Genomic DNA, 24,978 nt, shown 5'->3' with positions numbered 1-24,978 from the left:
TGTATATATACGCGTATATAACAAAAGAGAGAATGAACAAAACAGACTTTTGTAGTGTAAATGCTGCTGTCTCCACCACAAATATCTTTTTTCTTCTCTAATTTTTATATATATATATATATATATATATATATATATATATATATATAAGAAGACAAGTGCATGTAATGCTCGTAACAGTGAAAACGTCTGCACATATTGTTTAATCGTTAGAAAGAAAAAGGAATCAATGATCGATGGGAACAGCTACTAGAAGTGAGCTTTGAATTTGCAAGGCTGCTTCCAGAGTAAGCTGGATATAATATATATATATAATCCTCAACGCTTTGAAGATTGTGCAAAAGGAAAAGGAAAAGGAAAAAAAAAAAATTCACTTTCTTCTCATACTCAGGCTTTAAGCTTTATCCACATTAGTCTTAAAAAAAAATAATAAAAAGAAAAAAGAGAGAAGTGTGTGTGTGTGTCAGCAATTCTCCGAGCTCTTTTGTTTGCTAAAATGGAAAGCACATGCACACTATTTGGCTTCCTCAAGTGGTCCATCTAATACATCACACACAAAAAAATTGTGCCATGTGTATTGTATACGCACAGATTGTGACAACATATATGGAAGAGTATGGAGAAAATTGAGTGTCCAAAAAGGTTGTGCCAGCAAATTAATTACTAATTTCGTGGGGGATATATAAATAATATATTATATTATATTCTATACACACACACACACACACACACACACACAGAGCAATTTGTGCTTAGCTTCATTTACCCACAACAGCAAGTAGCTCATTTGGGTTGCATGCCCTTCCAAACAAAAATCCAATAAGACCAACATATTACTTGTCTTTATATATATATATATATATATATATATAGGTGAGATTTAGTAGATGTGAGACATAATCTACTAATTAATTTACTTAGTTTAAACACTTAATATAATTATGTTTATGTTTCATCTTGATTTATTGAAAAATAGTATCAAATTGTTTAATATTTGAATTCAACTCAACTTTACTACATATTTTAAAATTTTTATGATGTTCATATTAATTTTGTAGATTAGATCCAAATATGGCAAATCAAGTATAATTTTATTTATTCGATTTAGTGGAGTAAATTTAGTATGAATCACCCAAAACTTGACCCAAATTCAATAGGCTGCTATCTTTAATTTTTGTGGTAAAAATTTCAATTTCATAGAACAACAGTGTAGTCAATTTTATAATTTATGTTATAGCAAATCATACTTTTAACAGTTGCGATAACCCTAAATATAATTTTACCATCTTGTAGTCTCGAAAGTATATTAAAAAACTCTATATTATTGATTATATAAATCTCAAGAGTCTTCGCGTTAGGATATTATTCACTTACTATTTTTCTTTGTACATATTTAACTCGATATTTAAATGAAGTATACCCTGCAGATTCATATGTCCGAGTTTTAGTTATTTGTTACATGGCGCTAAAATATGCGATGAAGCCCTTCAAAAATTTCATGGGCCAGGCCGATGAACAGATCTCAAGCAGAAAAGAAAAAGCCCATATGAATATGGAATCGGAAATGCTAAGGACCCTACCGTATATCAGAGGAGGAAGAGGACCCGCTTTCTAACTCTAGAAGATAAACTGGTAGCATAAGATAAAAATGGCAGGCGCCAAGTCTCTGCAACCAAGAATTTTCTCTTCTTTCTTGGGCGACCGCTTTATTCAATCGACACAGCAGCCTCTGTGCCGAATCTTTTATTACAACCCAGGTACCTGACTTTATTTTCTTATTAATTTATGTTGCGATGCAATAATACCCAGATTGCAAGTCGTAGTCCTTAGATTAAAAAAAGTGGAGCTTTGTCAGATTTTAAACTGGTTCGGCGATAGCAGCTATTCGTTATTCAGGAGAATCTGATATGCTGTAGGTTCATACTGAGTTAGAACTGGGTAATAAGTTTTGTGTGCTTGGATGAATTTAAATTATTGTAGTATGTCAAAATATTCATGAACTTAAAACAACTTAAGTTATTTTTACCTGTTAACTGCAAGGGGAATTGGGTTCGGCATGTCGGCCATGCTTCTGCTGTAATTAAGGTGACACTTGTCACCTTCTCATGTTTCCTCTTGGTTGCGCAAGACCGAAATTGTGTCCATGTAACTTATTCTTAAACCTGGGGACTTTTGATCACAAGCTTGTAAAGTTTTCATTAGTTCAAATACTCAATATGATGAGGTGTGCGTGACAAACAGTGAAGTGCAAATTTATATGGGCAAGAATGTAATGGGTCTAGTATTTGGCTCTGTTATTAGTTACCTGGAAATGTTGTCTAAAAGGTATGGGATTATGAGTGTTCTTTTCTTAATTATCTATAAAAATTTTCTTTTGTTTTTATATGTGGCCGGTTTTTTATTTTCACTCACAGGGAGCAAGCATGTTTCGATGCAGTTATCCAGAACCTTTTCTGGCTTAGCAAGTCTCTTGTTTAATAGAAGGTATTTTGATGAAATTTTTTCCGTTAGTTTTAGCAATGTGCAAGAAACAGATCCTTTTCCCTTCCATTCTAGTTGTAATAAACATTTTATTTAACAGATTAATAATGTCTGGCTATTTCATGTCATCTTTGAAAATCCCTTGATGCAAATGATATTGAACTCTTGTCTCTCTTTTCATGAGCTATTTATGTCGTTTCTTATGAGTCTATAGCACAATGGTTGTGTGTGTGCCTTTGTTTTTTTTTTTTTGCCATTTAACTTTTTCACTGCATTTGGTTAAAGTTTATTTTATTTTGATTATATTTTAAATCTTAATAATTTGATATGTAGAATTCAGTTATAGTTCACTTATTTGTATTACCACTTATCAGAGGATCAAACACAAAAACATGTAACTTGAGTTAACAGGGAATTAACTTGTAACTAAAAACCATTTTCAATCAAAATTTTGTCTCTTTTGTATTTTATTTCTATTTCCAATTCCATAAAATTGAAATTTAAAACAAACTCGACCTATTTTTTAAAAAGTGAAATTTAGGTAGAGAATACATTTTATTTGCCGGTTGCATCACTACTTCTTGGTTATACCATGTCCTCTTTTCGATCTCCCTTTTTATTGCTGCCATGATGTGATTGTAAATAGGCAAATTGAAGGAATAGCATTGGTCCTCATTAGTCTAGATATTCACTTGTCCATTTCAAATTTATAGACCTTTTTGCTCTAGGTTTGGGACTTCCAGCTGCACATTTCAATAGGACTTTGCATGACACGTAATCCTAAAGTACCCATAAGCACATCCAATCTTAGAAAATTAATGATTTACTGTTGAAATAATCAGAAATGCAGATGAAGTGACAAAGAGCAAGCGCAAACGTCTAAGACCTGGAAAAGTATCTCCTCCTAGACCTGTTCCACATCACATACCAAGACCTCATTATGTTGATTCTTTGCAACTGCCAGGAATTGCAAGCGGACCTGAAGTGCATGATAAGAAGGGGATAGAATGCATGAGAGCTTCTGGAAGGCTGGCAGCAAAGGTTCTTGAATATGCTGGGACATTAGTGAAAGTATGATGATTGCTCTTTCTACTCTTTTTCGCCTTAAAAATGGGCTTAATTTCAGGTGCTTTGTTTTCTTGCACTTCAGAGAAGTGGCCTCTACTTTCATGTGTGTGGGACTCTGATATGGTGAATAACATAGTGAAAGTTTTCCAGGACTTATTATTGTTATTATTTTTCTCAGGTTTTCTCTCTTTTCAATTGCAAGAATCTTTCCAGTTGAGGCTATATCAGGATGCAATTTAAACTTCCAATATGAAATTTATTTTTAACTGATATCTAACTACAAAGAAGTTTAGAGTATAATGTAATTTTGCTTAAACTACTCAAGGTTTTTCTCTTACTCAAAAGTTATTTCTGCTTATGTTGGCAGCCAGGCATTAAGACAGATGAAATTGATGAGGCAGTTCACCAAATGATTATTGAAAATGGCGCATATCCTTCCCCTCTTGGCTATGGAGGGTTTCCGAAAAGTGTGTGCACATCAGTGAATGAGTGTATTTGCCATGGAATACCAGATTCCCGTCCGCTTGAGGTTCTTGCTTAAGTTCTGAAAACGCGTTATCTTGAGTTGCTTAGCTATTTGACATTGTTGAATCACCAAAGCTTGTTTCCTCTTGCAGGATGGTGACATAATTAACATAGATGTTACTGTTTATCTAAATGTAAGCAGTTTTTTTATGCTTTTGAACCACAGATTTGAAATAAAATAAGACATATATCTCATTATGGGCTTTGAATAATTAGTACTCCTTGCTCTTACCTGTTCTGCTTTTACCTTTGATGATATTGTTTTGAATTGTATTACTGGGTCATTCTTCTGGGAATTTTCCAGCTTGTTTATCAAAATTCACTTTTTAAGGAAAGCTTCTTTTTGGGTTTTCTTTCTTTTTTTCTTTGGCGGACGGGGGGGGGGGGGGGGGGGGGCTTTGAGTTGCTTTATTACATCTACTTCTTTTTCCCTGCAATACATCTACCAATGCTTAAAACATGATAGTTTTGTTATGGCAACAGTTTTCTTGTTCTTTTGAGCGTTATTTTTGGAGAAATGCTCTCTTAGAAGGCAGGCAGCCAGTTAGCCTGAGGGAATCCACATGGTTTTACTTTTACCATTGGATTGTCTTGCTGGGTCTCTTTTTCCCATGCTTCGCTAATATGCATAGTCTAACTGCTTGCAAACAAAACTTTTCCCACGAGTTGATAAAACAGTCGCCATTCCAGTCAATTCACCTGCTTACCCTTGGATTTCCTATGAATTATGTCTCACATGCTGTCACTACTTAATGTTTGTTGTTAGGTCATATAGAAAGATTTTCCTGTACTATTGGCAAAATTTTCTCCCTTTACATATTACATAGTCGCTCTATTGATTTATTGTTGTAAGAATTTCTAACTCTAGTTATTGCATTTTCCAACTTATGTGTGTTACTGCATCCCAATCAATGTGTAGGGCTATCATGGTGATACATCAGCAATGTTCTTTTGTGGAGAGGTTGATGATGAGGCTCGGAACCTGGTGAAGGTAGTTTTCTATAATCATGATTTCTTCAGGGTTCTATGTAATTGATGATTCTATCTTCACCAAATTCAATTATGTTCAGGTAGATCCAAAAAATTTGCAAGTTCTAGATTCCAGATATTATTACAGCTTACATTTGATATCTCACTTGCTAGAGGCTAAACATATTTAGCAATATAGGTGCTGTGAGCATGAGAATCGTGATCTTCTTATCATCAAGATCTGCAAAGTCATGTAGTTAATATACCTATGCAACGCAGACATATATTAAAGTTATAGTGGGAAACAATGGAGAAAGGACTTAATTTAATGTAGTTTGGTAATGTGCTTCTGTTTATGATCAGCTGCAAAATTTTCACTTTGGAAGAGTTTAATATACTATATTTCTTGTAAATATTGTAGATTAGGAGAAAATTCAAAATTTTAAGACTGCCTCCATGATACAGATGCAAAATTTTCATTGTTGAATAGCTTAATGTACTATGATAGAGAATTGCATAAGTACCATACTTTATTGTAGGAGTGGCCCCTAATGTGGAATGATTATGATTTTCTCTTGGAAAGAAGGGATGAATCCCCTAACGTGAAATGCACCCCAAACCTAATGTTGCCTCTAATTTTTGGAACTCAACATTGTCTCTGGAATCTGTATGTTTGGCAAACTTAATTAGTTTGGGATTTCACATTAATGTACTAGTTGTTTTTGTGATGCTCTCTAACAATGAGTTCCGTAAATGCATGTTTCCTTCACAACTTTTACCTTTCAGAAATTGTAACACCTTCATGGCATAGTTGTTTATCTCATGGTTAGCAAAAAAGGGGAAAAGAATGTTCAGCATATTGTGCTATCTCTGCAACATTCTGGTCTCCAATATGTCCATCATATTTATCTTTGGATATTTGTTCTAGGTAACAAAAGAATGCTTAATGAAAGCAATATCAATATGTGGACCAGGAGTAGAGTTGAAGAAGATTGGCAAAACTATCCAGTAAGGAATTGTATATGGTACTTGTTCGTGGTTTTGTATCTCTGTCTAGATTATTTGGCTGCAAGGTCATCTGACAACTATATAAAATAACTTTGAGAAATAGAACTACTGTATTCACGTTTAAGACTTTTTCAATGCACACCTGGAATGCTTTTGGCCCAGCTACAATTGGGTTTTAACAATTTAACCTTTCTCCTTAAATTCAGTTTACTACATTTTTATTGCTGCAACCATTTAATTTTCTAGCCAGGAACTTCCGTTTTTCAGAAAAAGATGTGTATGCATGTGCCCACTCATAACTTCAAATATGAAAAATCTTGCAGAGTTCTTTTAGTTTCTGCATAACCCCGTGAGTGTTTCATCTCAATTGATTCTAACTCATAAGGAATATTTTCTTAAGTGATCATGCAGATAAATACCGTTACGGTGTTGTCAGACAATTTGTTGGCCATGGAGTTGGACGTGTTTTCCATGCTGATCCTGTCGTTTTACACTACAGTAACTATCCCTGCTCTCAAGCTTCTCCTATCTTTTTCCTCTGCCACATTTTGATGTCATATGGTTCCGGTGTCGTTTATTTTGTTATGGCCTGGGACTAGATTTGCATATTCTTGGTGGTTTTATTATCCTTAATATTGAATTACCATTTATTGCTATTCATTCTATGCATTGTTGGCCTGTATTAGGATATTATTATCTTAATAATTATTTGCAGTTATTCCTGGATGAAATTTCTTTAACCCCTCTAGGTATGATATATGGCTACCAAAAGTTAGTCAGGATGTCAACGTTCATGAATGTAAAGAAACAAGTGATTAGAATAGTTGGGGGATTTTATGAAACACCATTTTAATCTCTCGTTCACAATTCTGGGAATTAGCATGCTTATATTTTTGGTGAACTGTCTAAAACAGGATTCTCCTTTCTACAGGAAACAATGAAGGAGGACGCATGTTATTGAATCAAACCTTCACGATTGGTAATTTTCCTGTCCTTGAATTGACCTCTTATTTTGATAACTAATAACTAACTGGCCCATGCCAACATACATGAACCTGAAACCTAGTAATGAAAGGACTAGTAGAATATGGACTTGTGGTTCTCCTGTTCCTTTCATGAAAAGAAAAAGGAAAGTTCTTTTTCAAAAAATAAGAAAGGTGCTACCATTTAAATTCCAATGCCCTTCAGTTAAAAAATCTGATGCCTTCTTCCACAGCATAGAGAGCAGGGAAAGAGAATAATTTTGTAATAAGAAAATTTTCTTTTATTAATGGAACTAACACGAAAAGTTCACTCTTGACGTTAAGAAATGATAGGAGTTGAACAAACGGGAAGCACTCACCACTCTTGCTGTGCTTTCTGATGAGTGCAACCTAGAAACTACCTGCACACCCGCTTTAATTCGACAAGAATAAAGAATCAAGGAGATAATTATCTGGTTTAGATACTACTTCCACATTGGGGCTATAATTCTTTCAACGCGACCCTTGCCCTTGTCATACTTTGCACTCTGTGATCTCCATCTTATCATGTCAGATATTTTAATTTATGCCATTTACAACTATGGTAGATTAAATTGCAGAGCCAATGTTGACAATAGGCAGCATTAATCCTGTAATGTGGAATGACAACTGGACAGTTGTCACAGAAGACGGTAGCCTATCTGCACAGTTTGAGCACACAATTCTTATAACCAAGGATGGAGCTGAGATACTAACGCAGTGTTGAAAGGAGTTCTGCACCATAAACCAAATGCTTTCAGGTCTCCTTCCCATTAACTCGCCCAGATCAAAACTTAGTGTATTCTTTTTGTGATGGGGATATGATTTAATTCTTTTGGCAACATCCAGAATCCAGATTCCATTGTATGCTTCTTTTAAGGTTCTGAAGGTTGGCGAAACAAAAAATTATATATATTCAAGAAACCTTGTAGAAGTCTAAATGCTGACTCAATTACAAGGAAAATGCATGTTGTTGTATCAGAAGGAAGTCATAGTGTAGACAGAGACTGTTTATATAGATGCAATTGTATTTGAATTTGATCTTTTCAAATAGTGTTAGGTTTAAACTCATATTCAAGTTCCATCTGAACCTTTTTTTTTTTTTTTTTTTATAAAAAAAAAAAAAAAACTCATTTCACATATTAACAAAATGGGTGTATTTGAACTAAATTAAAAATTTAGTTCACTTAATTAAATAAACTTTAAAAAATTATGCTTGTTTGAATAATTAAAAATTATAGAGGGACTTATTTAACATTTTGGCAAACTTATTATTATGAACACCAACTCCAGAGACATCTGCGAGTTCATTTTGGCTAAAGCCAGCTCCTGGTGCTATCTCGCGCCACTGCTAGTTGTTCATCTCTGCATTAAATGTTGTAAGCACTTGAAAGTCGAAATGAGATATAGCCATGAGCATATGGCGATCGCCGAGAACAATAATTTCTCAATGCGACAACATCAACTATCTTCTTCAACAATGCAGCAATTCAAGATCCCTGCAGCCAGCCAAGCAAGTTCACCAGCGAGTCACCGTGTGCGGGTCCAGTCGCGACCCTTTCACGCTTACCAAGCTGCTTCAACTGTATGTGGATTGCGACGATTTGGACTCTGCACAGAACCTGTTCGATAAATTGCCGCAACCAAATGTATTTGCTTGGTCTTCGATTCTCGCATTCTATTCTAGACATGGGTCTTATGAGGAATGCCTACATAGTTACAGAGATATGAAGGTGAAGGGTGTTTCGCCAGATAATTATGTGTTTCCTCAAGTTTTGAGGGCGTGCGCGCAGTCGTCAAGCTTGGAAGAAGGGATTCAAATTCACAAACATGTGATTGTTTATGGCTCTGAACTGAATTTACAGGTTTGTAATTCCCTGATTGATATGTATGCAAAGTGCGGGGATGTTGAGAGTGCAAGGCGGGTTTTTGATGAGATGGTGGAAAAAGATTTGTTGTCATGGAACTCCATGATTTCGGGATATGTGCATAATGGGTTGCTGAGATTGGCTGTGCAGCTTTTCAGTTCTGTGAGAGCAAATGGTTGTGAGCCTGATATTGTCACATTCAATACTGTATTGGATGCTTATTGCCGTATGGGCCTCTGTGAAGAGGCTTGGAAAATCTTTGGACAGATCAAGGACCCTAATATCATCTCATGGACTACTTTGATATCTGGTTATTCAAGAACCGGGAAGCATGAAATTGCATTGAGGAAATTTAGGACTATGGTTAATATGGGAAGGGTTTTCCCAGATTTAGGTTCTCTTTCCAGTGTCCTTGTCTCTTGCAGACATTTGGGTGCTCTTATGAGTGGAAGAGAAATCCATGGTTATGGAACTAAGATGGAAAGAGGAACTAAATTTTATTCTTCAGCTGGTCCCGCTCTGTTAACCATGTATACCAAGTGCCACAGGATTCAAGATGCAAAAACTGTATTTGGACTGATGGACAAATCTGATGTTGTTACTTGGAATTCCATGATTCTTGGATTCTCTGATGTGCAACTGGGGCATATGGCATTAGAATGTTTTAGTCAATTGCAGAAAACAGGAGTTAAGAATGATCAGACCACCATATCCACTATCTTGCCTGTATGTGATATAAAATCTGGGAAACAAATTCATGCCCGCATGATCAGAAACAGTTTCTGCTCTGTTGTTGTGGTTTTGAATGCATTGATTCATATGTACTCAAAGTGTGGATGCGTTGGCTATGCATATTCTGTATTCTGCAACATGTTCATCAGAGACCTTGTCTCATGGAATGCAATGATTGGAGGGTTTGCAATGCATGGACTTGGTCAAGCTGCTCTTCATCTTCTGGAACAGATGAATCAATCAGGCTTTTCACCCAATTCTGTGACATTAACTTCAGCACTTTCTGCTTGTACTCACGGGGGTCTTGTGGATGAAGGGATTGAACTTTTCCACAGAATGACCAAAGAGGTAGGCCTAATCCCTTCCATTGAACATTGTGCTTGTGTTGTCGATATGCTGGCACGGGCTGGTCGTATAGAAGATGCTGTTAGTTTTATCCAGGCAATGCCTCTAGAACCTGATAAATCTATTTGGGGCGCTGTACTGGCTGCTTGTAAAGCACACCAAAATGTTGGGATAGGGAAACTGGCCGCTGAACAGCTAATCCGGTTGGAACCTGAGCAGGCTGGTCATTATGTCACTCTATCGAATATATATGCAAGAGCTGGAAAATGGGAGGATGTTGCAGAGGTCAGAAAGGAACTTGGAGGCAGAGGAATGGGGAAGCAAGCAGGGCAAAGTTGGATTGAAAGTTGAAGCTCAACCACATAAATTATGAATTAATTAATGAGGGTTGGTTATTTTAAGCTAAAGCCTAATAAATTTACTATATCATTACTTTAATTAATTAATAATTTCATATTATGGGTCAATTACGTGACAATTTTGTGAGATATTATGTCCATATAACTTATTGGTTTCCATGTTAACATCTCAATTTCCAAGAAAAATATTTTGATGAAAAATATACTAATTGTTTATAAATTTTTACTTGAAGTGATAATGTGTGTATATATATAAAATAGAATTATATCTAAAAATAAAATTTAATTTTTAATTGATTATAAATTATCTATTTAATTTTTTACTTAATTATAAATTATATAATTTTTTGGTTAAATATTTTTTTTGTTTATTAAAATAGTATTTATATCATTTTTAATATAATTATATAGTTCTAAAATTTGAGTTTTGGACTTGTACCATTTCACGCCGCCTTCTTTTGTTTTAATAAAAAGAATTTTCCATTATCAGAAAAATCTCTGAAACCAAAGACACGCGCTCTTCTGACGAAACAATTGATTTCCTCTCGCTCTCTCTCCTCCAAGAAGCAAAAACTTTTCCGAGAAACAAACATGGACTCCAATCCTGTAAACTGGGAGTCACTCGACACCTTAATTGTCGATTTCGTCAAAGCAGAGAGCTTAGTCGAAGACTCCTGTGCCTCTCCCTCTCCATTATCTTCTCCTTCTTCGTCTTCTTCTCATTCCTCTGCTTCGCTTTCTTCTTCGTCTTATCATTCAAGGTTGATCATTCGTCAGATCAGGCGGGCGTTAGAGGCTGGTGACATTGACGCCGCGATTGATCTCCTCCGTTCTCACGCGCCATTTATCCTCGATGATCATAGGCTCCTCTTTCGTTTGCAGAAACAGGTTAATGTCTTGTCCTCCCTTTGGCTGCCGAAAATCTCTCTTTGAGTTTGATTCATTACTACTTTTGTCATTTTATTTATAAGTTTTTAGCTGCAAATTACATGTTTCTTGTTCCACTCACTTTAATTTTGTGCGGTTTTGTTTATTGTGGAAATTAAAAACTAGAGGGAAAAGAAGAGACATAATATTGGAGTCTGTTTTTGCTTCGTGGGTTGATTAAATTACTGATCGAAATTTTGTTTTTGTCTATTCGCGTGAAGAAATTCATTGAGCTGTTGAGGGGAGGAACTGCGGAGGGTCGTGACTCTGCAATTGATTGCTTGAGGACTTGTCTTGCTCCTTCTGCTCTTGATGCCTATCCTGTGCGTGTTTTATGCAATATATTTACTCGTCCTTTTCTTTTTCCCCCCTTTATCGGTGAAATTTTATTGATGTCCAAGAAGTGTGAAATGTTATTACTGCTGCTTGGCTTTTAGAAATACTGTGGAGAAGTTACTAATATTTCAGAGTATATGAAACCAGGAGATTTACGTACTATCCACTATTTGGGAATGGTTTAAATTATTAGGGATTGCTGAGTGTTGCTCTTCAGAAGCTCTGTATTGCTGAGCTAGCGTTCATTTAGGTAAGGGTGAGAGATAATATGTGAGAGAATTCTTCAGTCAAAGAAGCTATCAGCGATTTTGTTTTTGTCTGTTGAGATATGAAATTCCAATCAATAGAGGAGGGAGAAAAAATCAATTAATGCCTTATCTTCAATCATCTGTAAGGCCACTTGAAGAAAAAAGCCATCTATAAGGCTTCTGATACAGCAAGGTGTCTAGTTGTTTAATTACCAATTAGACAGATGTTTTTTTTATTTCAATCCTAATGCTTTCTTTGGTTGATAAGTCGATAATGACTTTAGAAATCACAAAGAAGTTCTTTAAATCATTTGTTGGTTTTCTAGCTTCATTTTTTTAGGAGAAAAGAAATTTTTGAAATATCAAAGATAAAAAAGTATATTAAAACCGCACTAAAAGAGAGGTGCAACCCGTATACAAAATTATTTACATGTTAGTTAGGCAGTCAATAATATACCCAAATCCTCTTCTCTGTATATATCATGCCTAAGATAGATAGATCCAAAAAGGGTGAAACTATCTATCGTGAGTCTTAACCCAATCACACACCACCTCATTAAACGCCCTACTATTTCTTTCCTTCCAAATAACCCAAAAAATGGTTAATGGAATTAATTTCATCAATCTGTTATTTTTACGAAGGCCATTCTGGGCCCATATCTCATTCTCACCGTCCCTGGCATCACCCAACTAACTCCTAACAGTTTATACACCATTGACCATAAATCATAAGTGGCAGGATACCAAAGTAACAAATGATTGCAAGCTTATCAATGGTTAGCATCCTCCCTCTGTAAGCTTTCCAGTCAAAAAATGCAATTTTTGAAGGAGCAGAAGTCTTCCAAATCTGTTAAACAGGGACAAAAATACCAATGCTCTCCGTTTCACCCATCAGCTTTTCATACAGATTTCTAACAGAAAATATCCCAAACTTGCTGAATTTCCACACCAGTTGATCACTCTCACCACTCAGATGCATACCAGACAGAACATGCAGGAGATCCGCAAATTCAGAAATTTCCCAGTCATTCAGGTTTCTTTTCAGCTCAATAGACAGACCATCCCGAACCTCCATCTGCTGTGCCATGGGCCATTTCAACAGTGATTTCTTTCAACACAGCAATAGAATAAATCTGCGGGGACCGCTCCTTCAAAATACCACCCTCTGTCCAATCATCATGCCACAATTGGACACGATTCCCTCTCCCTATGCTTCACTTCAGTCCTTCCAGAACCGACCGGCTCTCCTTGCAAATACTTTTCCATAATCCATGACCATGGCACTGACGACTTTGTACCCAGCAGATTCTGCCATCCCATTTGCCCCAACGAGCTTCAATAGCTTTCTTTCAAGGCCTCTTCACCTCAGTCAAGAATCGCCAAATCCATTTGCCCAAAAGAGCTCTATTCATTTTAATTAGTGAATGGATTCCCAAGCCCCCTCCTGATCTGAGGCCGCTTAACTTCTTTCCCATTGACCAAATGAAACCACCTTCTATTCTCATCATCTTCCCAAATCTTTGACAATTTTTACCGGAATAGTGAGTACCAAAAGATAATAAATAGGAATGTTGGGAAGAGTTCTCTTTATGAGTGTGAGTCTACTCCATTGGGAAATGAACTTTCTTTTCCAACTAGTGAGTCTTTTTTCTACCAACTCCATAGAAGCAGTATCTTTAAATTTAGAACCAAGGGGTACTCCAAGATACTTAATAGGGAGCGATGCTGTTTTACGCCCTAACAAACTAGCTAGCAAGTCAATATTACTGCATCCACCTAAATTCACCAATTTAGATTTATTAAGATTAATATTCAACCCCGATACAGCCTGAAAACATAGCAGAACACCTCTCAAATTCAAGGTCATCTTCTTATCCGATTTGCAGAAAAACAACATGCCATCAACAAAAAACAGGTGTGATACCTTCACCTTCTAGTCACTCCTTCCCACCATAACCCCCTTAAATAAGTCCCTCTCCTTAGCACGTTCAATCATTTTATTAAAAACTTCCATGACCACAATAAATAAGAGTCGTGAAAGGGGGTCTCCCTGCCTTAAACATCTAAAGGCCTTAAAAAAAGAAGATGGACCACCATTAATAACAACTGCAAAAGAGGAAGTCGTGATACATGACCAGATCCATTCTCTCCATTTCAAGCTAAATCCGAGCCTTTCTAGCATGTAATTCACAAAGTCCCAACTGACGTGGTCATAAGCTTTTTCTATATCCAGTTTACATATAATCCTCTCTCTCTTATTGTCCACTAAATCATCCACAACTTCTTTAGCGGTCAAAATAGCATCAAGAATCTGTGTACCTCGAACAAACGCATGCTGGCTGCCTCCTATAACCGAATCCAAAACAGAGGCCATTCTTTTTGCCAATACCGTAGACAGTAGCTTATAAATACATCGAATCAAGCTAATATGTCTAAGGTCTCTAATATTCTAAGCCCCTTCTTTTTTAGCAATAAGAACTATAAAGGTGGCGTTTAGAGATTTCACAAACTTACCAATTCCGTAAAATTCCTTGAATAATTCCAGCAGCTCATCTTTAAACTCCAGCCGAAATTTGTGCAAAAATTTCATGTTGAATCCATTGGGACCGGGGGCTTTGTCCCTATTCCACTCAAACAAGCAATTCTTGATTTCCTCAACTGTGAACTCCCTTTCCAGTAGCTCTCGGTCAGCATTATCCAACACAGGAAACAATAAATTATCTAATCTCGATCCGTCCTCAAACTCCTCTCAGTACAACTCACTAAAATACATCCTGTCAGCTTCCCTCATATTCGGATTACCTTTGAAGCAGTTCTCATCAACCTCCAGCTCCTCGGTATAGTTCCTGTGTCTATTGTAACTGGCCGTACAATGGAAAAAGCATGTATTCCTATCCCCCTCCCTCATCCATTTTTCCATCACTTTTTGTCTCCAAGTGTCCATTCTCATTCTCTGGGCTAACTCATTAATGCTCTTACTTTTTTGTAGAGATTTTGTACATGGGTGGTACTCCCGTTTTTGGTACCTTATGAATAATACTTTACACTTTTTATGTTTAAAAAAACAAAATGTTACATGAAATATTTATGAGGCCTCGTAGATCATGTTCATCAAGCTGAGAGTGTCCTTTAAATCAAAACACACAAGGTGCATAACCAAAACTCTATACTTCTACCTAAAGGAGAGCAAATGTCGTAGAGGCTCATCTGTTTCTGTCTCTCTGTAAGACACAACAGCATGATGATAGAGACCAACTTGTTTTTATGTGCTTACCTCAAACTTTCTCTCAATGCCAAAGCTCATTAGCTACTAATCCATCAACTACTGAGCTGACCTTATGAAGAGTAAGTGCCAAATCCCACTTATTCCCCAAGTTCTCTAGCATCTGGAGACAAAAGAAGATGGCCAGGGGATCTGTTCTCTGTTGTACACTGAAAACACTCTTTACAGTCATTTTTTTTTCTTTTACCAAGTTATCAAAAGCAAGGATTCTTCCCCACATAGCTTTCCAAGCGAAGATGCTACATAAGGAACTTTTTCTTTTTTCCAAATTTTCTTCCACAGGAATCCACCTGATTCTGTGCCAAAGTATTGAGATAGGAGTACTCGACAGAGATGGCCCCATCCTTGTTAAGCCTCCATACGGATTTATCAAAATCATCAGGGTAAATCTTATTGGCTGCCTGCAATTGTAACAGGGACCGCTAGCTCTTCAATCTTCAATCATTTGGATTGATCCCACAGACAAGTCCGTCTACCTGGGAACTGAGCATGTAGAGGCTATCTTCACACCAAATGTTCTCACAAGATCTGACATCTTGCCATTTCTGACTCTGAATCAAAGCAGTTTTGTAGCTTCATCATCTTACTGTGTTCTCCCGAAAAGAAGGCTGAGATTGCACAGTTAATCCACCTCCAATTGATAAATTCCTAAAACTGTATTAGAGTGATTTTCGGGAGTTTCTTTCCTAGTAGGCCTTTGGAATTTCAATTTGGCCATTACATTATAACAGGTTCATATGTTTTCAATTAGTGAATTGTTAATAATATTGTGTATAAGAAGTTTGAACTGTTTTTTAGGTTTTTAGAAGACTTATGAGTTTGGCTTTTGATTGCCATGTTTGTACAGCTGCTCCTTACAACAGCTGTGCATCTGCTTCGTGCAGTTAATAATTTTTGGGAGCCCCATATCATTTGGAGGAAGAGTTTATCATTTTAATAATAAATTTTCAAATTTTAAAATTTGAATATTTTTATCACTGGTGTTGGTTTTGACATATTCATATTTTCTGTGTTTAAGGAAGCATACGGGGAATTCAAGCATGTTCTCCTTGCATTCCTTTATGACAAAGATGATCAAACTTCTCCAGTGGCAAATGAGGTGGGTTGTAAATTTTTACTTGAAGGAGATTTTTAACTTATGAAATATTATCTTTTTATCTCTTAGCCCTCGTAAAATGAAAATTTTTAATACCTTAGCATTGGTTCATTTCTGGTGAAAAACTCGATCTATATTGATTCTATATGTATTCTGAATATAAATTAGCATTTATAATGGGCATGGATTCATCTGCATATTACAGTCCTGAACTTCAAAATTAGAAGTGGTGAATCTGGGGTCACATGTGGAAGATACATGCATCTTATATCTCTCTTTTCTTATTTGAGAGTATAGTATTTGTTGCCAGTCCCCTGGGAATTGCAAAAAAGAGGAGAAAAAATGATGTAGGACAAATAAGGTTAATTTGTCCAATTGAGATTTGGAGATAAAAACCTAAACATCACACGTAGAGTTTCTTAGAATCGTATATAAGAAGTTTTAAGTATTATATTTAAGGGATTGATTGCATCACACAACTAGAAAATTGAGAAACTCTTAAAATATTAATAAATAATTGCATGCTCACGAATAAGTAAAATTACAAACTATTTATAATAATCTCTAAGCAACCTTTATTAAATAGAAATTAAATAAGAAATAGTAAAATAGTAGAATTAGGAATACTAATCCTGATAAGAATAAGAAATTAATACTAATAATATATTTTTTAAAAAATTAAAAAATATAAAGTATGTATCGGATTAGAAATACTAATTCTAATACAAATAGGAAAATACAAATAAAAATAAAAACTCTAAGTTACTAAAACTATGATAATCCTCCAAAATAATATAATAATAGACTCCTAAATAGTGTAGTTATTTTGCATTTAATATAAAATTGCAATTTCAATTTATTTATAAAATCTATTGCTAGTTAATTTTGCATATAAAAAAGCAAAGGTTTGAGGATATTCTGCTTCTATATTTTGTGTAGTTTACTAGTCTAAGTTGTTTATGGAAAGAACTTGAAGAGACTGGTCGACATGTAGAAGATCTTTATACCCATATATCTCTTCATTTCTTATTTGTGAGTATATTATTTGATCCTCAGCCCACTGGGAAATGCAAGAAAGAAAAAAATGAATAAGAATATTCTGCTTTTTATTTATTCATTTATTTGACTCATTTTACTTGGTTACTTAAACTAAAAGAAAATTTTCAAACAAAATCTCACTTAGTAGTTTGATGGTCCTTTTTAGTTCTCACTAAGGTATCTTCTCCTCCTTTCTCATTGCATGTTTGTTTTCATTTGAATGTCTCTCATTTTTATGAGAACTTTGGATGTAGGAGTGCATGGGATGTTTGTGATGAGTTTTTATGAGGAAACAAGAAAAAAGAAGGGAATTTTGAGTACCTCTTCCATTATTACGGACTGAGTATACTACAAATATCTTTTAGCCTTTTGGGTTTGGGATTCATAAGATAACTCTGATTGTAAATTTTGAAGGAGAAGATAGTATGGTAAGGATTTAAAGAAAAATTACAAGGAGCCAATGGCCTGACTTTCATATTCCCAATAGATTGGAAAGAGCAGACCTGTCAAAATCTTGTCCCATATCCAGTGGGAACCTTGTGAATGTTACATTAATTTTTCTGTTGAAAATAAAACTGTAATTTTTCGTATAAAAATTCATTACCATGGTGCAATTAGCTTGTATAAGTATCTTCGCTGCCACCTCAAGTGGTGGGATTTGTGTTAGGAAGATATTCCATGCATTTAAAAGAATAACAGTCTGTTCTTCTAATTATACACATTCTGCCATTGATCTCAGCTTTAGATTGTATAATCTCGCATATTGTTTGTATACAGTGGGCTGAAAAAAGAAGATTTGAGATTGCTGGCTTGATGTCTTCCATCTTAAGAGCTCATTTACATGCATATGATCCACTCTTTTCAATGACATTGAGATATTTGATAAGGTGATCCTGCAACTAAAGTTTATTTTACTTTCTATAGATACTCCACGATTCTGTGTATGTTATTTCACCTTAGTTAATTTACCATATATTTCCAGCATACACAAAGGATTTTGCCTCCGCCAAGGAATTTCATCACCTATTTCAGACCTGACAGAGAGGTTGCTTCTTGAGGAACGTGATCCGCCAGCAACACCTCAGGAGAGTCTGTATGAGGCACCTCCTTTTGATGAGGTGAGATTTCTAAATTTTGTAATAAATTTAGACATCTATTGAAGTTAAAATCTCAATCATATATTGATTTAGTAGGTTAACATACTTATGTGCGGGTTTATGTTTATTATGAATTTGATAGGCCATCTGATAATCTTGTGTGTTCTGATATGCATTCTGATTCTGAAATCAGGTAGATATACAAGCGCTTGCACATGCTGTAGAGCTGACAAGGCAAGGGGCAATTGATGGCCTGAGATTTGCAAAGGGTGATTTGTTACGTGCATTTCAGGTTATGTCAAACATTTATTAATTGGCTCACTTTATGATATTCACAAATGCTTTATTTATTTCTCTCAGTTTCATCATTGTAGTTGTGCTCTCTAGAATTTTGAGCTGATTGGTTTATTCTCTAATTGCATGGCTTATTAGACTGAATTCTGTTGAATTTTATTCCCTTACACATTAGTAACTGGTAACTTTATTTTTCTCATGAGTCAAAGTTTATTCCTGATGGACATAAGCTTTCAATCTTCTTCAGGAGTTCTCTATTTATTTTTAACTGTAATTACTATCTAATTCTTTTCGGCTTTTGAACTCTTCAAAGAATTCCATTATTTTATTTATCATCTTCTAAGTGGCACCTCTGCTATTATCATAGATTGATATCTCAATCATTTTTCTTTAGAACTGATTTTTCATTTGAAGCCTGCCCCATTTTTTTTATTTAATTGGTTGGATCTAATATGGACATTAATTCATCTGACCATCTACTGCAGAATGAGTTATGTCGAATGAGACTAGATGTTTCCATGCTTGATGAGCTCGTTCAAGAGTATTGTGTTTATAGGGGTATCGTGGAATCTGGTATTGCAGCCTCATCTGCTGAAACTAAAACCTTAATATTTAATTTAATATTTTCTTTCGGATACTCTTTTCCCCCTCTTTTTTAACTTTCCTGAAATTTTGATTTTTTCTATCATCTTTTAGGCATAGAAACACTTTCTGAACCCTTGAAAGTTAATCAGTCGGAATCAGGGTGTTTTTCATCAGGAAATTGTTCTCTTGAGGTGGATTGTGGCACCAGTAAACCAGCTGGAGAATCTTCGATTAACAATGCTGAAATGGATGGCTCTCCAGAAAATAATATTGATGTGACTAACATGCAAGGAAGTGATGTAGAATTGAGGTATACAAGTGAGCCAGCCAGCAATTGTGAAGATTGCAGCACCAGTGGATCACATCAGCATGAACATTCAAGAGCTTTGCTTAAAAACAGAGCCCGTGGTACTGGAGAAAGGGGTAAACGCAAACGATGGAGAGGAAGACAGGATGAAGTTGGTTGTGTTCCTGATGTTTCTTTTAGTGGATGTACTGAGCAAGAGTCTGCTACCCCATTTACCTGCACAAATATATCAAAGGAACAACAGGTACTTTTTGACAAACTTATCACTCTTTTGTTTACAATGAATTGATAACTGATGAGGCTTTCACTATTAAAAAAAAAATTGATATGAAGCTACTGCAGGGTCTGGAAAAAGATTTCATATTTGATTTCAGAAATAGGGAGGATAAACATGAGATTGTGCTGAGGATGAAAGAACTTGCTAGCAGAGGAATGGCTGCTGAGGTTGTTGAAGAGATTAATGCAATGGATCCAAACTTTTTTGTGCAGAATCCTGTTCTGCTCTTCAAACTTAAGCAGGTAATTGGATTGGTGGACCACTTACTATCTGCAATTTTATTGTATGAGGATATTTTTATATGTGCATTTATGTGGTTTTTTATTTAAATAATAAGAATAATATGATCATTAATTCACAAGCACCAAGGGAGTGCCGCCTATGTACAAAATTATTTATAGATCAGTGAGCATGTCCATAAAATTCTCAAAATCCTCTATGGTATGAATAGGGTACCTTATAACCAATGATCACCAATATTGTAGCCATTTGTCCCTAATTCTAAAAAATTTCTTTTCTACCCCCTCAGAAATTCTATTATTTCTCTCTTTCCAAACCACCCAAAACATAGTAAGATGAATGGGAGCCACAATTTTCGTCCCCTTAGTAATTCCCTCCCATGCTTAAATCTCATCTCTCTAGTCGAACCAGTAATAATCCATCTGATCCCCTGTAACATATAGATCATAGTTCATAACTTTTGCATAGCGGCATACGACAAAAGAATATGATTGCAGGATTTCACTTCTCTCTTACATAGATAGCATTCGTTCATCATAATTTTTTTCCTTCTCATCAGTTTGTCAATAGTCAATATACACTCTCGTCCTGTCTCCCATACAAAAAAAACAATTCTGAGAGGAGCATTCACCTTCTATATTTACTTAAACGGAAACATGGTTTCAACTGTAGCTACATTTCTTATCAATTGGTTTCTTAATTCCATATGGAAGCGTATGCTGACTTCTTTTGCTGATTTAGGTTGAATTTCTCAAGTTGGTTAGCTCTGGTGATCAGTCTGGTGCGTTAAAGGTCGCGTGCTCCTATTTAGGTCCTTTAGCAGCTAGTGATACGTCTTTACTCAAGCCCTTGAAGGAGACTTTGTTGGCTTTACTCCGACCAAATGAAGATGCAATTGCAAGTGGGTTGCCTTTAAATGCTCTAGCAACTTCACTCCAGGTATGATAGCCCTTGCTGCTGTAACCAAGTCCATGAAAGTTTTTTCTATTTTTGTTCTTACTTTTGACTTTATTAGTGTTAGTTTCGCATGTTAAAGATAACAGATATATCATGCATTCACTTTGGGCATTTTATTTTTGGCTCCATCCCTAGGATTATTATATTTAGTGTAATTTTTTTAATTTGTTAAAATTTAGTTGTTAGTTAATTGGAAGTCTTACTTTTTTGTTAGTTTCTTAAATTTATTTAAGGATTCAAGTCATATTGCTTTATATGGAAATCCTATACATGCATGGGTGCTTTATCATTATTTTTTAGAATGCTTATGAATAATTCATATTTATATTCTCATTGATTGAGTACTTTAATAATTCTTTGGTTGTGATTGTGATTGTTGTCAATCCTTCTAACTGTGGAGTGGATTTTTTTTCCTCTTTTTTCTATTGTCTTAACCTTTGTTCTGCTGGATCACATCAAGAATATAGTTGCTTTAGTAGAGATATCTTTTGACAATTCCATCTTGGAGTTGACTTTTCATGGTCCTTGAGGTAATTTCATCTTATTATGATTGATTAAAATTTGAATTTCTAATAAATTCCACAAAAATAGTCCATCCATTTGGAAGATATGTTTAATCTCTTTATTTTATTTTCCTTGTGAACTAGTTTATGAATCTTCCCATAGAGGAAAAAATTTTAAAAATGCTAACATAAATGTTGGAGTTTCATAGAGGGACAAGGAGAGTCTCTTTTACTCATTTCTACCAAATTAAACTCAACCATATTAGTAGAGAGGGTTGCTGAATACGAGCACATGTATATTGAAGACAGCAGGGCAATTTTTTAAAAACAGCTCGCATTTGTGAGATATTACTCCAGACTGTTGAATGCAGTTACATTGGCCTTGTGATATCAATTTTTACTTGGGATAAACCCGAGCTGTATGCAACCTTGGTTTTTGCAACCTTGGTTTTTCTTAATTTAGATGGTCATTAGGAACTTGATGAGATAAGAGATTTTGGTGCATTATGCCTTTTCTATGGAGAAGAATGGACATAATGAGCTCTCTCTCTATCTCATCGCCCTTCATCTTTTGGTCATTTGGGAGAGGATTTTGATGGTGGGTGCTCCCCCTTTTCCCAAGATTATAGACTATTGGTTTGAGATAATTTTTTTTTTTAACTTCAAAGGTCATCCTCTTGATAGAGTAAGATTTAGGGGACATATTCAAGATTTTAAGTAATCTGTAAAACTATTTTTTCTAAGTAGTTGGCATGAAGGGAACTCTGTTGTAAAGCCCCTCTCTTCCACCTCCATTTAGCAACTCTTCTTACTTGCCTGTCATCTCCCACTCTTGCACTTCTCCGTTTCCCATCTCTTTTCCATAGTCCTCCCTTCTCATCAGACCCACATGATACCAGATGCTCACCTGTGGCGCATTGTCAGTAGATTTCACTATTGCTTCTCTAAATATCTTTTGTTTCAAATCCTCACTAGAGATTCATGTTGCTTAGTGTTTGTGTTTCATTGAGTTTGGCGGCACCAATTTGGAATTTCTTAACTGAATGAGAGTCCATATCTTTTGTTGCCCGCTGATGTTTGGATGAAGAGAGAGAAGGAAGAAAGACAACTGATCTGCTGCATATGGGTAATTTTCGCTATGAATGGTGCTTGGAATATAGTAATGTGTGATCGAGACAGAGGTAAGAGCCTTCTTGGTACTGGTGGTGCATGGTTTAACCTTGTTGATGGCAAGAAGACTGGTAGATATTGTTAAGGGTTGATGATGTTTTACTGTTTTTGGAGCATGAAGCGGAAAGAGAAATTCTATAGGAGGGTGTTTGGATAAGATGTGATTGAGAAAGAGATGGTAGATTATGAGTATTTACATAATTTGAACTATAAATTTTTAGTTTTACTGAGATTGTTGAATGGGTGGGGAAAAATATGTTTTTCTTGTGATAGTTTGCTGTTTTAAAAAGTTTGGCAGTGATTAAAGGGAGCAATATTTAGATAAGTTCTTCAATCTCGTTCCTTTTTCATATTTAAGTTCTTGCACAAGATCTTCAATGGGAGATGATGAAGTTGGTAGCTGATAGAGATGGAGAAGCTGTTGCACAAGGCAGCAAAAGGAAATATATGTCTTTTCTCTTAAACGGGAGAAATAAGTAAGAGTATAATGGGTATTTAGAATTAACCAAGACATTTAGATTTTTTAACAGTTAAAATAGCAAAAATCAAGTTTTTATATGTTTTTAAATGCTGTTGGGTTTTTGTTAGTAATGGTTTTGTAATCTGCCTAAATATCAATATCATATCAATTTCTGAACAGAATGCGAACTTCCATTTGATTTTGGTAGGTCGCTTTTGGTGGGAGGCTTAGTATTGAAGAACCCCAGCTTATGAGGATAATTAGAGCAACTCTTTACACTCATACCGAGTGGTTTAAACTTCAGATGTGTAAGGATCGGTTTGAGAATCTTCTGGGTATAGATTCCTTGAAGGAAACAAATACGCATTTGCTTAGTGCTGGTGCCATTTCAAAGTTAAATGTTGATAGTTGTACCCGTGGATCTTCCCAAGTCACTATTTCTTCAGGAACCAGGATGTCAGATGATGGTAGCAGTCCTCAAATATCATCTAGCGATATTATCTGCGATGAAAATGCAATACTTAAAGTAATGGTAAGTTCAGCCATGCATTTATATTCACGTATAAAAAAAAAAGAAAGTTCTTATAGTAATTTTTCTTGGTATTTATTGAAATTATCATGATGATGAAAGAGTTTTGGTCTTCCCCACCTCCCCTCCCCCGAACTCCTAGATTACTTGGTTTCTTCCATTTTCATAAGGTTATATTTTGAAGAAATCTAAATTTTAAAGAATTTATTTGCAAATTCATACTTATTTTGACTATGATGTGAAAATCCTCTCTAAAATAAAAATATATTAGTCTTATATATAATTTCATGTAGAATTAGAATGATAAATTCTAAATTTTATTAAATTTCATATGAAATCAATTCGATTGTCATCTTAATACAATCTACATAATCTCCTAATTGAATTAAATGTAGATTTACAAATGGATCTCACAAAAACTCGAAATTTATTTATTTATTTTTTTAGCACAAAAATCCGGAATTTATTTTAGACATAAGTTGTGGAATTTTGCTGTTGATGATAATACCACTCTGGTCGATTCTGCCGTACTACTAGATTGCTAAAACTCGGGTCATCCAAGTGTGTGAGTCCAATTGTTATCATCTATATCGGATAAGCCATTCTCCCTAGGGGTAGGCACTTGCAGTTTCAAGCTTGTGTTAATTGTTTCCAACACCAACCCTTTTGTTTTTCCTCCTCTGCGTGTTTTTATATTATTTCAAGCACAAAAGCAATTTGCATTTTGATGATTTTTGATTTCTTGAAGTCAGAAAATTTTTATTGTTATGTTTGTTCAAGATGCAGTAACATTTGGTGAGTCTTTTTCTCTGAGGGGTGCAGGAATTTCTTGCTTTGCCAAGGGCTGATGCCATCCAACTTCTTGCACAGTACAACGGAAATGCTGAGACCGTCATCCAGCAAATATTTGCATAGGTTTTACACAACTCTACGAAATTTGATTTTATTTTTTCATTTAATTTTTAAAGTAATTGATTTATTCAATTTGTACCATAAAGAGTTTTCCTTCTTGATATATAAGAAGTTTGAAGTCTAAGAGCTTGCATCATCTCCTGTAACACGCCTGCATTTCGATGTTTAAGAAAACACTTGCATATTTTGATTCTGTAGTTACCTGGAGAACAAAAAAAGAAGACAAAATACTGGTTTTTGTTTGAACTTTCATGCGGATAAATACACTTTTTTTGAATAAAATTCATGCGGATAAAATGCATGTACGTATATATTGGCTTTACAGTTTAAATTCTCGTGGACGAATGTTGGAGATTGACCGGA

At 35.3% G+C, this 24,978-nt stretch overlaps 3 protein-coding genes across 7 annotated transcripts; all 3 read left to right on the top strand.

The window, feature by feature from the left end:
• Positions 1-1,597: 1,597 nt before the first annotated feature.
• On the top strand, positions 1,598-8,123 carry MAP1D (methionine aminopeptidase 1D). Of its 4 annotated transcripts, XM_088217053.1 has the most exons (12): positions 1,623-1,757; positions 1,856-2,145; positions 2,242-2,325; positions 2,415-2,484; positions 3,324-3,552; positions 3,917-4,078; positions 4,167-4,208; positions 4,994-5,065; positions 5,972-6,051; positions 6,452-6,549; positions 6,983-7,030; positions 7,634-8,123. In XM_088217053.1, the coding sequence occupies exons 4-12, from the start codon at positions 2,432-2,434 to the stop codon at positions 7,777-7,779; spliced, it is 930 nt and encodes a 309-aa protein (XP_088073179.1). In that variant the 5' UTR covers positions 1,623-1,757; positions 1,856-2,145; positions 2,242-2,325; positions 2,415-2,431; the 3' UTR covers positions 7,780-8,123. The 4 variants fall into 4 exon arrangements, with proteins under 4 accessions (XP_088073176.1, XP_088073180.1, XP_088073179.1 ...); XM_088217051.1 differs by having other exon boundaries at positions 1,856-2,325; XM_088217050.1 differs by lacking the exons at positions 1,856-2,145; positions 2,242-2,325 and having other exon boundaries at positions 1,598-1,757.
• Positions 8,124-8,233: 110 nt separating this feature from the next.
• Positions 8,234-10,464, top strand: LOC110814355 (pentatricopeptide repeat-containing protein DOT4, chloroplastic-like). The gene has a single exon (XM_022041780.2). The coding sequence runs from the start codon at positions 8,465-8,467 to the stop codon at positions 10,346-10,348; it is 1,884 nt and encodes a 627-aa protein (XP_021897472.1). The 5' UTR covers positions 8,234-8,464; the 3' UTR covers positions 10,349-10,464.
• Positions 10,245-24,739, top strand: LOC110814356 (Ran-binding protein in the microtubule-organising centre protein). 2 transcript variants are annotated; one of them, XM_088217049.1, is made up of 13 exons: positions 10,245-10,384; positions 10,847-11,244; positions 11,505-11,606; positions 16,169-16,249; positions 18,062-18,171; positions 18,267-18,402; positions 18,575-18,673; positions 19,161-19,248; positions 19,372-19,811; positions 19,910-20,086; positions 20,826-21,023; positions 23,383-23,706; positions 24,526-24,739. In XM_088217049.1, exons 2-13 carry the CDS (start codon positions 10,948-10,950, stop codon positions 24,616-24,618), a joined length of 2,145 nt encoding a protein of 714 aa, XP_088073175.1. In that variant the 5' UTR covers positions 10,245-10,384; positions 10,847-10,947; the 3' UTR covers positions 24,619-24,739. The 2 variants fall into 2 exon arrangements, with proteins under 2 accessions (XP_088073175.1, XP_088073174.1); XM_088217048.1 differs by having other exon boundaries at positions 19,901-20,086.
• The last annotated feature ends 239 nt before the right edge of the window (positions 24,740-24,978 follow it).

Source organism: Carica papaya, chromosome 4, assembly GCF_054855325.1.
Source record: "Carica papaya isolate Zhongbai chromosome 4, ASM5485532v1, whole genome shotgun sequence".
NCBI classification, from domain to species: Eukaryota; Viridiplantae; Streptophyta; class Magnoliopsida; order Brassicales; family Caricaceae; genus Carica; species Carica papaya.
Note: the sequence above shows the minus strand (reverse complement) of the source record. Positions and strands in the feature narration are given on the sequence as shown.